Genomic DNA, 13893 nt, shown 5'->3' on the forward strand with positions numbered 1-13893 from the left:
TAATGATCTCAAATTAGTTCATCAATTGAAGAAGAGAGCTTGTGGCTGTCGTCAAGAGAGGCTCTCTTGATAGCATTACACTCTCTCTCCAGCAAAGTACATAGCAGTTCTGCTCATCCTCTTTCCCCAAACGATACTGCTTTGGCCACACACACCATCCGCTTCTCCAACCCATCTCATTATCTTCTTATATTCCTCCTCTCATACCCTAACCCTAACGCTGAAGCTATCGTCGCTCTCACCCGAGACGATAATGGTCCATTCTTCATCTAACTCGTCCCATGTAATTGTTATATATTAAATGTAATGTATATATATTTGTGTTAACAGGTCTGACTAGAGTGAATGTTCGTGTCACCGGTAAAAAAGCAATAAATATATTTTACTTGTAATCGTTTTTATCTATTATATATATATATATTCTTTTTTCATGACTTTAAAACGCGGGTAGTTTTTCTTAAGTCTGAATCTTCTGCACTTAAACTCATTTTAATACATTTGTTATGGATTTCAACCCATAGAACTAATAAGTTAAAATACGATTTAAGTATTTTGAAACTTGAAATAATGATGCTAAAAAGGAGATTTCAACACATGGTAGGAATTCGGTACAGTACACATTCAAACATGTATTAAATCCCTAGGATCATGTGTTGTAGTGGGTCGCTCTTATACCTTGTTCTAGAGATGTTCAACCCAATTAATCCTAGTCAGGATCCTCTATTTACTGTAGCAACTATCAGGCAATGACAATTTGTATTTGCGAGTTATAATCGTGTCGTGTGGATGTAAGAGAATTCGATAATTAATCGTTCAGCCCGAACACGACCCATTTTGTAGGAAGGAAGAAAATTGGATGGAAAGGAGAGAAGAAGAGAAGAATGAGACTTCCCTAGGAAAGAGATTTTCTCTCTCTCTCTTTTTATTTGGTTTGATAAAAGAGAAGAGAATGAAATAATGTCTTATTTTGTTTACTATGATACAAAAGAAAAGAAACAATTAATTAACCAAAAAAAAAAATTATAATTTAAAATATTTTATAATAATATATATATATATTTTTCTTACGTATAACATTTAGGACCCTCTATCACTTTTCTTAACATATAACATTTTCGTCCTGACATGGACACACTGCCTCTCAACATGAGTCATGCGACCGAAACGAAAGCATTACAGTGCCTCACAACATGAAGCAATGCTAGCTCACATACACAGTATGAGCTCGTGGCTTTATCCATTCGATCGAGTACGATAGATTCTCTCCTTTCGTTAGTTTGTTAGAATTATTGTATTAGCCTTTTCTTGAAACCATCTCGTCAATAAAAAAAAGAAAAAGGAAAAGAAAAATCTATTAATTTTATTTAAATTCTTGCATGTCAAGTTATAATACAACAGAAGTAGGTATAAAATCCCAAAGTCATGAGAATATCTGCATCAAATAAGTATAGAAACACAACAATGGCCGGTATGTTTAAATTCCACTTACAGCACACCCAAAAGTGAAAGAACCGGAGGCGGTGACAAGGATGCTGAGGACAACCACGGCTGTGGTGGCGGAGGAACCACTCTCTTCTTTTCTGCCACCATGGCTAATGCCGTTAACTTGAGGGTTTTCTTCAAGAATCAAAGACGTTGTTAGTACTTCTTCTTCCATGCTAGCTTGCTTAGTTCTATGCTGATCTCCTTGAAGACAGAACAGAAAAGGAAGATTGAGAAAAAGAGTTTAGGAGAGAGAGAGAGAGGAAGAGAGTACACGTGTGCGCCTTTTTATAGAGAAATGAAACTAGGAAACTTAGTTGAGATTTGAAGGGTAGATATATATATATATATATACACTTGGTGTTCATTGCCTTTTTTGGCCATACATGTCACCTTGAATAAAGTTCCAGCCTGTACATATTAACTATCCAGCCATATCCGTCCCAAAGGGTAGATAGATCTCATATTATAAATGTCTCAATGATCTGTACATATTGCGTTTTTTTTTTTTTGCGAGGGCCAGATATCATATCGGCAAGTTTCATAAAGAAATCTAAGAATGATTGAAGAAAAAAAAATTAGCTCCCAAAAAGAAAATATGAGAGAAGGTTTTTCTTCGGATTCGAAAAAAAAGTTAATTATGCCACGTCTCATTAATAATGAAATCTTGAAAATACTTCATTTACTAAATATTTTATGGGGGTGGTGTCCTGAGAAGCATGACAACACTATTGGCGAAAATATATATATATATATATATACACACACCAATAGGCTTGGTTGGATTTTGATACATATTTCATTCATATATCTATGGGATGCAGACCGAGTCACTCCCAGACAATATTTTCGGTAATTATTTGATGCCTGTGGGATGAAGAATTGCTTGTATTCGTTGATAAATTATGAGATACAATGAGAAGCACTGTATCAAGTTTCTCTCTCACTTAACCTATATGTACAAAAGAGTAATGCTTGGATCCTGCTTTATGAGGACAAGTTTTGTCCTACAACCTGACGTGGCCCTATTAAAATTTGACACGTGTTCCACAATAAAAAATTTGAAACCCACATAATCAAATTCTCTAACCGGGTAAAATCCAATTAAAAACCCAATTTTTTTGTTTCTCTCTCTCTCTCTCCTTCGCTTTCCCTTTTTTTACTTTTCAGGTCCAACACTGATATGAGAGAAAGTGAACTCAAAGCATAACAATGGCCTCTTCGGTTTAGTCTCTACCACTACCCCTCTCCTCCCCCACCGGTGCTACCGTTTCCCAGTCCCCACCCCCCGCCCCAAAACCATCATATGGTCCGAACTCAGCGACTCCATCGGTGACCTCGGCACCACCCCCACAAAAATCCGTTTTCACCACACAAAAAATCTGTTTTCACCCCCACAAAAAAAAAAAAAAAAAAAAAAAAAAATACCCGCATACTTCTTCATTCTCTCTTTTCCTCTTCAGCTCTCTCAACAATAAGCCTTAAAATTACCTCTGAATTTGTTAAAGCTATACATTTAATTTGTACAGTATATTGCATTCATAATTGGGTGAAAAAATATCGACCCAACACTCCAACACTAATGGGTAGAGAGAGAAAGTATTGGGAAAGGTAGTAGAAGAGTTGTCTGGGTTTGAAGGAGTGAGAAGAATTGAGTCTGAAAAGTAAATAAAGGGAAAGTCAAGAAGAGAGGAAGAGAGAAAGAGAGAGAAAAAATGGGTTTCTAATTGGATTTTACTGTGTTAGAGAATTTGATTCTGTGTGTTTCAATTTTTTGTTAGTGGGACACGTGTCAAATTTTGATAGGGCCACGTCAAGTTGTAGGACAAAACTTGTACTGATAGGGCCGTATCCAAGCATTACTCTATAAATAATTTTTCTTTTAACTCATTTAGTTCAGAAAATAGTTCCCAGCATATCAAATACAATATATGGTAATGCAATGATTTTACATTTGGAATAATGGAATTGTCTTTTTAGAATTGCTGAAAATAATTTTTTTATTTTTATTTTTCAAAATAAAGGGTTGATTTTACTGACACCTCCTTAGATTTGGCCAAATATCACTCTGAAATAAACCTCGAAAATTACTATCACTTAGGTCCAAATTCACTTTTTCGTCACTAACACCGTTAAAAACATGCGAAAAGACAAACTACCCTTAATTTTAAACTAAAATATCAAACAAATTGAAAAAGACAACATTGTGTGCATATATATATATACACAAATAGGCGTGGCCTTCCAGCAACGACGGCTATGGCTATGGCGACGACGACGGTGATGACGGCGATGGCGGCTATGGCGACAGTGAAGGCGACGACCTCTCCTTTATCTATATATAATACACACAGTTATATATATATATATATACACGTGGATTCAGATGAAGAAGGAGAGGAGTACCCAAATCACTTTATTTTCTAGCACCTAATGTTCGAATTCCATTACTTTACTCATTTCCAAATTGTTCTTTTTCATTGATACAACCCATACTTGATACTCTTACAGATTATTGCACCCAATTCATGTCCTCATCATTATTGCAGAATCCAAAACCAAACCCAAATCACTTTGGAAACCATTGGGGGAATGTGAAATTAATTAAATAATCATATGTAAACTATATATCCGGATGTATATGGGCTATGTGTGTGTATATATATATATGCATCGCGATTGCATATTATCATATATTTGTATACCTTCACAAACAAATGAAAAAAGAATGTGTAAATTTATATGAACATGTGTATAAGGGTTCCGATATATGAATTTGTTGGAACCCTGGTGGAGGACAAAGAATTTGAAAAGGTTGTTGGGTTTAGTACTAGTGTAGAGAGAGAAACACCAATTACATGAAAGTCACTAATGAATTTATTTCATAAAAGCAAACAAAGATGACCTTTAGGGTCAGTTTGGTGCAATGGAAAAGGGAGGAAAGGGAAGGAAAGGTGATGGAGGGGATTAAAAATTTGTGTTTGGCAAAAATTGGTGGAAGGAAATGGAAGGAGAGGGAAGGTTTTGGAAGGTTATCTCAAAGCTTGAATAGTGTTTTGCTTATCATCCAAAAAATGGAAGGAAATTGAAGGTAATGGAAGGAAAGGGAAGGCTAGGGTTGATGAAGTAATTCTGATTCCAAATTTACCCTTCACAAAATCAAGATACATATAAGTTAGTAGTTCCAGCGAGAGGGGGGGTGGGGGGGGGGGGGGGGGTAGCGGCTGAAGCTTGCGAAAGGCGAACCCAAACTGGAATAGCAGGCAATGAAAACTGAAAGATATGGGATTTGATTTTTTGAACAATCTAAAATGATATGCCGATATGGGTTTTGAACTTTTGATTCTTGATAGATAAACTGAAATATATGGGTTTTGAACTTCTCATACTTGTAGTGCGCAGAGAGAGAGAGAGAGAGGGCAAGTTCAGAGTTGTGAACGAGAATAGAGATGGAGGCAGAGAGATTGGGGAGGCTGAAATGATTTGCCCTAAATCTTATGGCCCATCTTACAGATGCTATTTTACTTTTTATTGTTTTTTTAGTTTTGGCTTAGGAGGTATGTACTTGTTTGTGTGTGTTAAATTTGTAGGAGACAATATGTATATATAAAATAGGAAAGGGTATAATAGTAAATTTCATTACTTTCCTTTCTTTTCCCAAACATGATTATTATACTTCCCTTTCTTTTCCTTTATTAATCAACCAAACACGATGGGGGGTTAAAATTATCCTTCCCTTCCTTTTCCCTCATAACTAATGTTATCCTTCCCTTTCAAACCTACTGTACCAAACATAGCCTTAGTTTTTCTTGTTTTGTTTATGAAAATGGAAAGAGAGACAGAAAGGGTGATAATGGTGGATTTTATAATTGAATATAATTGTAAATTGTAAAATATTTAGGAATAATTTAGTCTTTTAATTTAGTTTTGTAGGTTAAAGAACCCTTTTGACAAAGTTAAAGGGTATTTTAGTTAATTTACATGGTGTCAGAGCTCTACATTTGACGGTTGGGGTGTGGGTAAAAAACGAAACAAACATTTACAGTATAGGTGATAGTAATTTTTAAAAGTTGTTTCAGTGTAGTTTTTAGCCAAATCTGAGGGGTGTCAGTGAAATTAACTCAAAAATAAACTAATTTTCTTTTAATTTAAATTTTAAAACAACAGTTCCATGTTGCCAAACTTAGTATTTAAAAATATATATATTATTTTATTTATTTATTTTGTAATTGAATTAGATTGAGATCATTAAATGTATAAGGATAACGCTTGGATCCTGTAGGACAAGTTTTGTCCTGCAATCGGACGTGGCCCTATCAAAGTGTCATAATCTGATATAATATTAAAAAAGAGCAATTTGGATCAACCAGTTACAAACGGGCCTTTCTTCCCTCATTGGTCAACACCCATAGGCTCCATGGAAGAGAGAGAGTGTAGAGAGAGAAAGTACACGGAAGAGACGAAGCACTAATTGTCTTTATTTGAGTTTGGTAGTCTTTGTTCACATTGTCTTTGAATCTCAGCTTCAATTTTACTACCACCCCCAACACATGACTTTCACAATTTTATTTGAGAGTGTAGAGAGAGAAAGTACACGAAAGAGACGAAGCACCAGTAGTCAATCTAAGCACTGAACTTTGCCTAAGAAAAAAACATAACAAAACCAACTATGATTTGTGTTCTTAAATGGGTATTTTATAAAAATTTCATAGTGAGAGAAAGTAGAAAGAGAAAAAGATACGTTTCAATGGCAGAATGACAGAGACTTGGGAACAAGGAGAGGAAACAGAGAGAAAGTGGGAGAAAAACTCTGTAATCCATGAGAAAAAAATGGTGGTTTTTTAGCAAATTGAAGATTTTGTCGAGTATGATGCTGCAACAAGAAGGTTGGATTTTATTTGTTTGTTTGGCGAGCGAGAAAATTCAAAGCAAGTGGGGTGGTCTTTTGGACTCTTCTTTGGGTCTTCCCTTCAACTTTCTTCTTCATTTTCTCATTCAAAGCTTTTATTTTTGCTCATTTAATGGGGCGCCCACTGTAATTAAAACCAGAAAACTGCGAGTACGAGTCCACCGAGGACAACCACCGCCGAAAAAACGATGATGAAGAAGAAGTGCGTGGGCGCGAGTGAGTTTTACTCACAGGAGTGTGTGGGCGTGTGTCGCTCCTGGCGAATCTCTGAAACTGTCATTCTTTGTTGTTGCCGTCGACTTGACTTGCCTTGGGTGAAGAAATATCAACCCAACACTTCAACACTAACGGATAGAGAGAGAAAGTCATCGGAAGGTGTAAAAGAGTGGTCTGGGTTTGAAGGAGAGAGAAGAGTTGAGTCTTATGAGAGAAGGGGAAGCATTGGATAACACTAGATCAAGTAGAGACTAAGCCGAAGAGGCCATTTTTATGCTTTGAGTTCACCTTCTCTCTGTATATCAGTTTTGGTCTGAAATGTAAAAAAAGGGAAAGCCAAGAGAGAGAAAGAGAGAGAAAAAATGGGTTTCTAATTGGATTCTATCCAGGGATCCGGGTTGATCCGAATTACTCTTTTTTTTAATATTATATCAGATTATGGCATGTGTCAAATTTTAATAGGGCCAAGTCAGATTGGAGGACAAAACTTATCCTCACAGGGCAGGATACAACATTATCCAACGTATAATTCCCCCAAAAGTTCAAAGAATGATTTATTTATCATGCACTTTAGAACTCAAAACTATACTGATGTGTTTCGCCCTTGTGACTCGTGACTCGTGACTTGTGAGGTCAGGGTTGAAGTCTTCAATTTAGAGGGCTAATAATGGGCTGGGAATGGTCTGTCCCATACTATATAGCCCACGATATTGGCCAAAATATAAAATAAATAGGGTAATTTACACAGACTTCCCTTATGGTTTGTCATAATTACAGCTGGCACCCCTCTTGTTTCGAAAATTACGTGGACCTCCCTTCCGTTACGGTCAACGCCAGTCAACGACGGAAATTGATGACGTCAGCACCTATTTTTACTAAAAGCCCTAAAATACCATTGGCTATATAATTTCATATTATAAAAGACGCCCGTCAAAGTCAAGCAACCAGTTTTCATAGACAAGGGCTCATCGATTTTTTATACCGTCTCAACACCCAACCCGTCAATTGTGTACTACAAAGCCCTGTCGATTTCATGTAGCTGTTTTTTTCCAAAATCGCCAACACTGGTTGATTTCTTGCCACCAGTGTTCACGATGACCATTGGAGCACTTATCAAACGCTAGTTAAATTCTTGCAAACCGTCTGTCAACATCGATGGGCGATTTCCTCATACAATCGTTGATCTAATACAATCGTTGACAAAGCTCGTCGACCTCGTGCAATCATTTTCATCGATACCAATTGATTTCTTGCAACCTTCTGTTAACGCCCGCTTTTTTGTTCGACAACCTGTCGATTTTACACCCTTGGTCAATTACCTGTCGATTGCCAGCAGCAGCCGTTGACTTTAAACTGTTATAGACAAAACCCGTCAATCTCATGATACTATTTTGACTATTCAACAACTCACAAGGAACAGGTGTGTGTGTATATATATATATATATATATATATATATACACACACACCTGTTCCTTGTGAGTTGTTGAATAGTCAAAATTCAGTCATTGATCAATCATAATTTTGCATTTCTTTAATTACCCACATCGTAGTTTCTTCAATTTCTGAAATTTGGAAGTGTTTTGATTATGTCTTGCTAAGTAATTATTTTGTTTGATGCCCAGATTGTAATTTTACATTTCTTGAATTACCCAAGTTGTACTTTTTAAGTTTTTGTACTACAAAGTGTTATTGTAGGTGCAAAATTATGCTCAACCAATAATAATTGAGAAAAATAATACAACACACTCAAGAACAGTAAAAATAAATAAGAACAGTGTCTAGAGAAGCGTAGAATTGCTTGGATCCTTTTATTGGAGGTCTGGGCCTCTATTTATATACAAAAGTTAGAAGAATTATGGTAGGACTCGCGTTGCTTGTCCTCTAATTCTTTCCATATATCAATTTCTTTACAAATAGAATTCTTTCCTCTTTATAATTCTTCCCTTACTGGATTTTCCTTACACAGAACTTACTTCCTTTGATGAATCCTTTTCCTTGCAGGACTGGCTCCTTCTTTAAATGGATTTGGGCCGCATTTAACTTGGTACACATGACTGCTGGTGTCTTGATTCGAGTTTTAGTAAAGCTGGTAGTTAGATAACAGTGGTTTTGGGCTAATGACCAACTCAACTTGGGCTTCTGACGAGATGGGCTTTGACCTTTATCGAAGATAAAGTTATATTTATGATAACGTGGACTGCTATTATTGGAGGGAGATTTTTCCCTCCACACTTTTTTTGGCGCCGTCTGTGGGAATCGTGTGCAAATATATTCCCACTCTTATTTTTGTTTCACAAGTGAATCTTGCAGCTACCATCCAGAATGTCGAACGGAGGATTTTCAGCAGATCAACAGACGGAGTTGATGCAAAAGATGCGTGAAGAGTTTCTGCACTAGTTTAACGTACTTCGTTAGGCAAACAAAGCAAGCGTGGCTCAGATCGCCTTGCTTCAACAGCAGAATAACGCTCTGCAAACGATACTGGCTCAGTTGGCACCACCGCCACCAGTGGGTGACACGGCAGCACCCCCTAGTCAGAATATTCCTCCGATTACTGGACTTCCGCTTGATGGGGTTCCACCTAATGGGTCACGACCCAATGAGGTTCAGCCGAATGAGGTTCAGCAGCAACGGAAGGCAAGATCCAAGGCTGCGGCTTCAGATAACGTCCCTCGTCGCACGCAGGATGAGCAAGTCGAATCCAGCCATAAGCTTACGGTGTGGTCCAATGGAATCCCGGATGGTGCAAGTGTTCAGGATGCCTTTGACGAGAAGAGACTCCTAAAGATTCAGACACCTGCAGAGATGGCTATAGAACACAAAAATTCTTTGATCAAAAATCCTTTCACTGACGATGTGTATTTGGTTGAGAGGCCCAAGAAATTCACCATGCCTTCTTTCACCCAGTTTGATGGAATAGGGGATCCTTCTCGGCACCTAGATTATTATGCTCAAAAGATGGCTTTAGATGATCGTAATGACCCTTGGATGTGCAGAGTTTTTCCTACTAGTTTGACAGGAGCAGCACTAGAGTGGTTCAGGAATAGACCGCATAAATCCATCCCGGATTACGTAACTCTATGCACTATGTTCCTGGCACAGTATTGCGGAAATAAGAAGCAAAAGAAGAGCATTGCCAGCCTCTTCACCGTAAGGCAGAAAAGGGGGGAAACATTGCAGGATTTCTTATAAAGATTCAACATGGAGGCATCAGAAATAGCGGATTGTCATCCCGCAACTGCTATAGAGACATTTAAACTCGCAATGATTCAGGGGACGAAGTTCCACACTTCCCTAGTCAAGTATTCTTCTCCCGACATGCAGACTCTAAATGCCAGGGCCCAGATCTACATTCGGCTTGAGGAAAATATAGCCCACTGAGCGCAGCATGCTACCCTCGTGACACTGGAAAACAAGCCTCGAGAAAGAATTCCAACTCCAAAGATTCAAAAAAGCCAACGTTCTTCAACGCCGGTCACCCAGGCACTTGAAAAAAGGCAAAAGGTAGAGGAAGGATTTACACATCTCCGAACTACCTTGGCTCGGCTCTTCCAAAAGAATAAGACGAAGTTCACAACTCCACAGCCAATAAAGTAACCCCTGGAGCAAAGGGACAAAAGCAAGCATTGCGTTTATCATCGAGATTATGGGCATTCAACCAACGATTGCTAATCCCTCAGGTGACAGGTGGAGAATATGATCGTCAAAGGTGAGTTGACGGATTATCTCATGACAAAGGAGCATGTAAAGCCCCGTGAGGTCTATCCCCGTAAGGTAAAAGGTACGCAAGTAAAAGTCATCCACGCAATACATGGCAGGTTTGAAGATGATCAAGAGTCCGAGGAGGTATACAGATCCAGATTGAGGGCGACCCACAAGCTCAGGAAGATATCCTCGGTCAATGCTATCCATTCGGGTAGCATTAGTATTGGATTCGGAGATGGCGACCTATCCAGAGTGCAACTCCCCCACAAGGATCCATTAGTCATCAGTCTTTTAGTGGCTAATTGTATGATCAGGAGGGTTTTGGTAGATCCAGGAAGTAGCGCTAACATAATCACAAAGACGGTCTTTGATCAGTTAGAGATCTCGTCATCATCTATTCAACCTACCTCCAGCCCGTTGATGGGATTCGATGGCACAAGAGTAGATCCCCTTGGAGTAATAGACTTGTCCGTAACCGCGGCGAAGAGGACTCTGAAGGAGAACTTTGTTTTAACAGAGATCCATCCTTCTTACAATCTCATCATGGGAAGAGGCTGGATACATCGGATGAGAGGAGTTCCGTCCACCCTCCACCAGGTGATGCGGTGCTTATCTCCGGACGGGAAAGAAGTAATTAATCTATGGGGCGATCAAGTCGCAGCGAAGGAATGCTATATGTTGACACAAGTTGAGGTGAAGAGGGTGTCGACTCAACAACAACTAGGTGTGGCTTCCAAAACTGGACCCAAATAGCAATTATAGATCCCTCTGCCCAAGTATCTTAAGGAAAAGGTGGAAGAGGAAATTGCGAAGCCCACCGAGGAGACCCTCGAAGCTGTGGAAGTTATCCTTGGCGACCCTCAGAAGGTCACTTATCTAGGCTCTTCTTCCATGTTCGAAGAAAAGAAGGCATTAATTGATGTTATCCGGAGCAATGCAGATGCCTTTGCGTGGGATCACTCGGATATGGTAGGGATCGATCCCACAGTTTCCTGCCATAGCCTGAAGGTGGATCCGGAGTTCAAACCGGTCAAGCAGAAACACCAAAGATTTGCCCCTGAACGCAATTACATTATAGCTGAAGAAGTGAGCAAATTGTTGCAAGCAAGTTTCATTCGAGAAGTGCAATATCCGCAGTGGTTGTCGAACGTGGTAGTCGTACAAAAGAAGAATGGAAAATGGAGGGTTTGTGTAGATTATACCAACCTCAACAAAGCCTGCCCTAAAGATAGCTACCCTCTGCCCAAGATGGTTGATGCTACCACCGGTTACGAGAGGTTGACATTCCTAGATGCATACTTGGGATACAATTAGATTTCAATGAACCCGGAAGATGAAGAAAAAATGACTTTTATTACAGAAAATGGGACTTATTGTTACAGGGTCATGCCCTTCGGACTGAAGAATGCTGGAGCTACTTATCAACGCCTTGTCAACAAGATATTCGATAATCTGCTGGAAAAGACAGTTGAAGCGTATATAGATGACATGGTGGTTAAAAGTGTGAAGAAAGAAGATCATCCGAAGCATCTACAGGAAGTTTTCAATACTTTGAAGAAGTACAACATGAAGTTGAATCCATCCAAGTGCTCCTTCGCGGTATCATCAGGTCAATTCCTCAGCCACATAGTGAATAAAAGAGGGATACAGGTAAGTTCGGCTCAGGCTAAGGCCTTCATCCAGAATCAAGAACCAAAAAATCACAGGGAGGTCCAGGTTCTTACTGGTCGGATCGCAGCACTCAGCTGGTTTATATCCCGATTGTCGGATAAGTGTAAACCATTCTTCGATGCTATACGATCTAAGTATAAAGATATATGGGGACCTCAGCAGCAGGAGGCCCTCAGTCGGTTGAAAGGTTACATGGCTGAACCACCAATTCTATCCGCTCCAAAACCTGGGGAGGTTCTTATTATGTATTTGGCAATTTCTAATATAGCAACAAGTGCAGTATTGATTAGAAAGGAAGGAAAGAGGCAATATCCAGTCTTCTACACAAGTAAGACCATGACAGATGTGGAGACGCGATATAGTAAAGCAGAAAAAGTCATCTTAGCTTTGATCTATGCCAAGAGGAAGCTTCGGCATTATTTTGAACCTTATAGCATTGTGATACTCACCAACTATCCTATACGGGGTATACTCTCTAAGCCCGATTTATCTGGGTGAATTATCAAGTGGGCTATCGAGCTTAGTTCCTTTGACATAACTTATGAGACAAAGGTGTCGCACAAAGGACAAGCCGTAGCAGACTTTCTTCTCGAGTATGAAGATACTCCCGAAGAGCTGGCACACCCTGAACCACAGTGGGAACTTCGAGTCGATGGCTCTTCAAATCAAGCAATTGCAGGAGTAGGCATTGTAATGTCAACACCCGAAGGCACCAAGCTGCAGCAATCTATTTGTTTGAAGTTCCCAGCTACGAACAATGAGGCCGAGTACGAGGTATTACTTGCTGGTCTTCGATTGGCTAGCAGTCTCCAGGTACGTTGCTTAAAGGTTTTAAGTGACTCACAGCTTGTTATAAATCAAGTGACAGGTCAGTACCATCCCAAAGAGGAGAGAATGAAAACATATAAAGAAGCTGTAGAGAACGTTGCATGAGGAATCGATCAGATCGAATTCTATCAGGTACCTCATGTTGAGAATGCCGAAGCAGATCAATTGGCCACATCAGCGTCATCTTCAAATGAGGATCTGATTTGGATTGCGCCGATTGACGTTCTGGACGAGCCCAGCATTAATCCTCCGCAGGAAGTAATGGTTGTAACACCCCCACATTTTCCACGCATAAGTTGATCAGGCTTATACACGAAAAACGAGGGATATCAAAAACAATTGGCAATATACAAGCATGGAATACAAAATGATGGAAATAAAAGAATTTAGACAGGAAAGGAACATTAAATAATTCAACATCCATCCATCCTTTATTTAATACAGTACTTCATTACAACTTGGAAATCCTACGTCAGGGATCCCTAAATATAACCCTGAGAGTTCAACGTCAAAAGTAAATAAAAACTGAAACTGAAGTATTACATAAAACTTCTACCCTGCACTGGATCGTAAGAGTAGATGAGTTCGGATGATGGTCCCACACTGCTAACCTCAGCCTTGAAACGGATACTGACCGTATCCTGAAATAACAACAATGGTGGGTCAACCCCACGAGCAAGTCCTCTCTACTATGACCCAAATCAGAGAATCAAATAAATTAATCATTATGAATCGGATGAGTACTATATCTGTATACATCCTACGGGAACTATCCGATGTATAACATGACCTCAACCAGAATAGACGGTGATCACTTAGACTCACACTAGGTGGTTAAGTGTCGCCTTTCCCTACCCGGGAAATCAGCTATTATACATGGTGCACGGTACTGACAACACAGACTATAACGAACTACACAGTGATAACACCTCGCAAAGTACTGATGAATATACTGAGCATATAAATTAGGCAACACATGCCAACAATATTAAGAAATATACCGAGTATGTCAATTAGGCAACACATGCCAATAATATTAAACCACATACCCCGACAGCCACACATCTGTCTATCGCAACG

The 13893-nt window shown here is 39.2% G+C and overlaps 1 protein-coding gene across 1 annotated transcript; it reads left to right on the forward strand.

Annotated features, from left to right (window-relative positions):
• Positions 1 to 8659: 8659 nt before the first annotated feature.
• LOC132301211 (uncharacterized) lies at positions 8660 to 9801 on the forward strand. Its single transcript, XM_059798486.1, has 2 exons — positions 8660 to 8698; positions 9025 to 9801. Exons 1-2 carry the CDS (start codon positions 8660 to 8662, stop codon positions 9799 to 9801), a joined length of 816 nt encoding a protein of 271 aa, XP_059654469.1.
• The last annotated feature ends 4092 nt before the right edge of the window (positions 9802 to 13893 follow it).

The sequence above is a fragment of the Cornus florida genome, unplaced genomic scaffold, assembly GCF_030987335.1.
Source record: "Cornus florida cultivar Cherokee Brave unplaced genomic scaffold, ASM3098733v1 CherokeeBrave_3.0.0_Hap2_Chr03, whole genome shotgun sequence".
In the NCBI taxonomy this organism is placed as follows: domain Eukaryota; kingdom Viridiplantae; phylum Streptophyta; class Magnoliopsida; order Cornales; family Cornaceae; genus Cornus; species Cornus florida.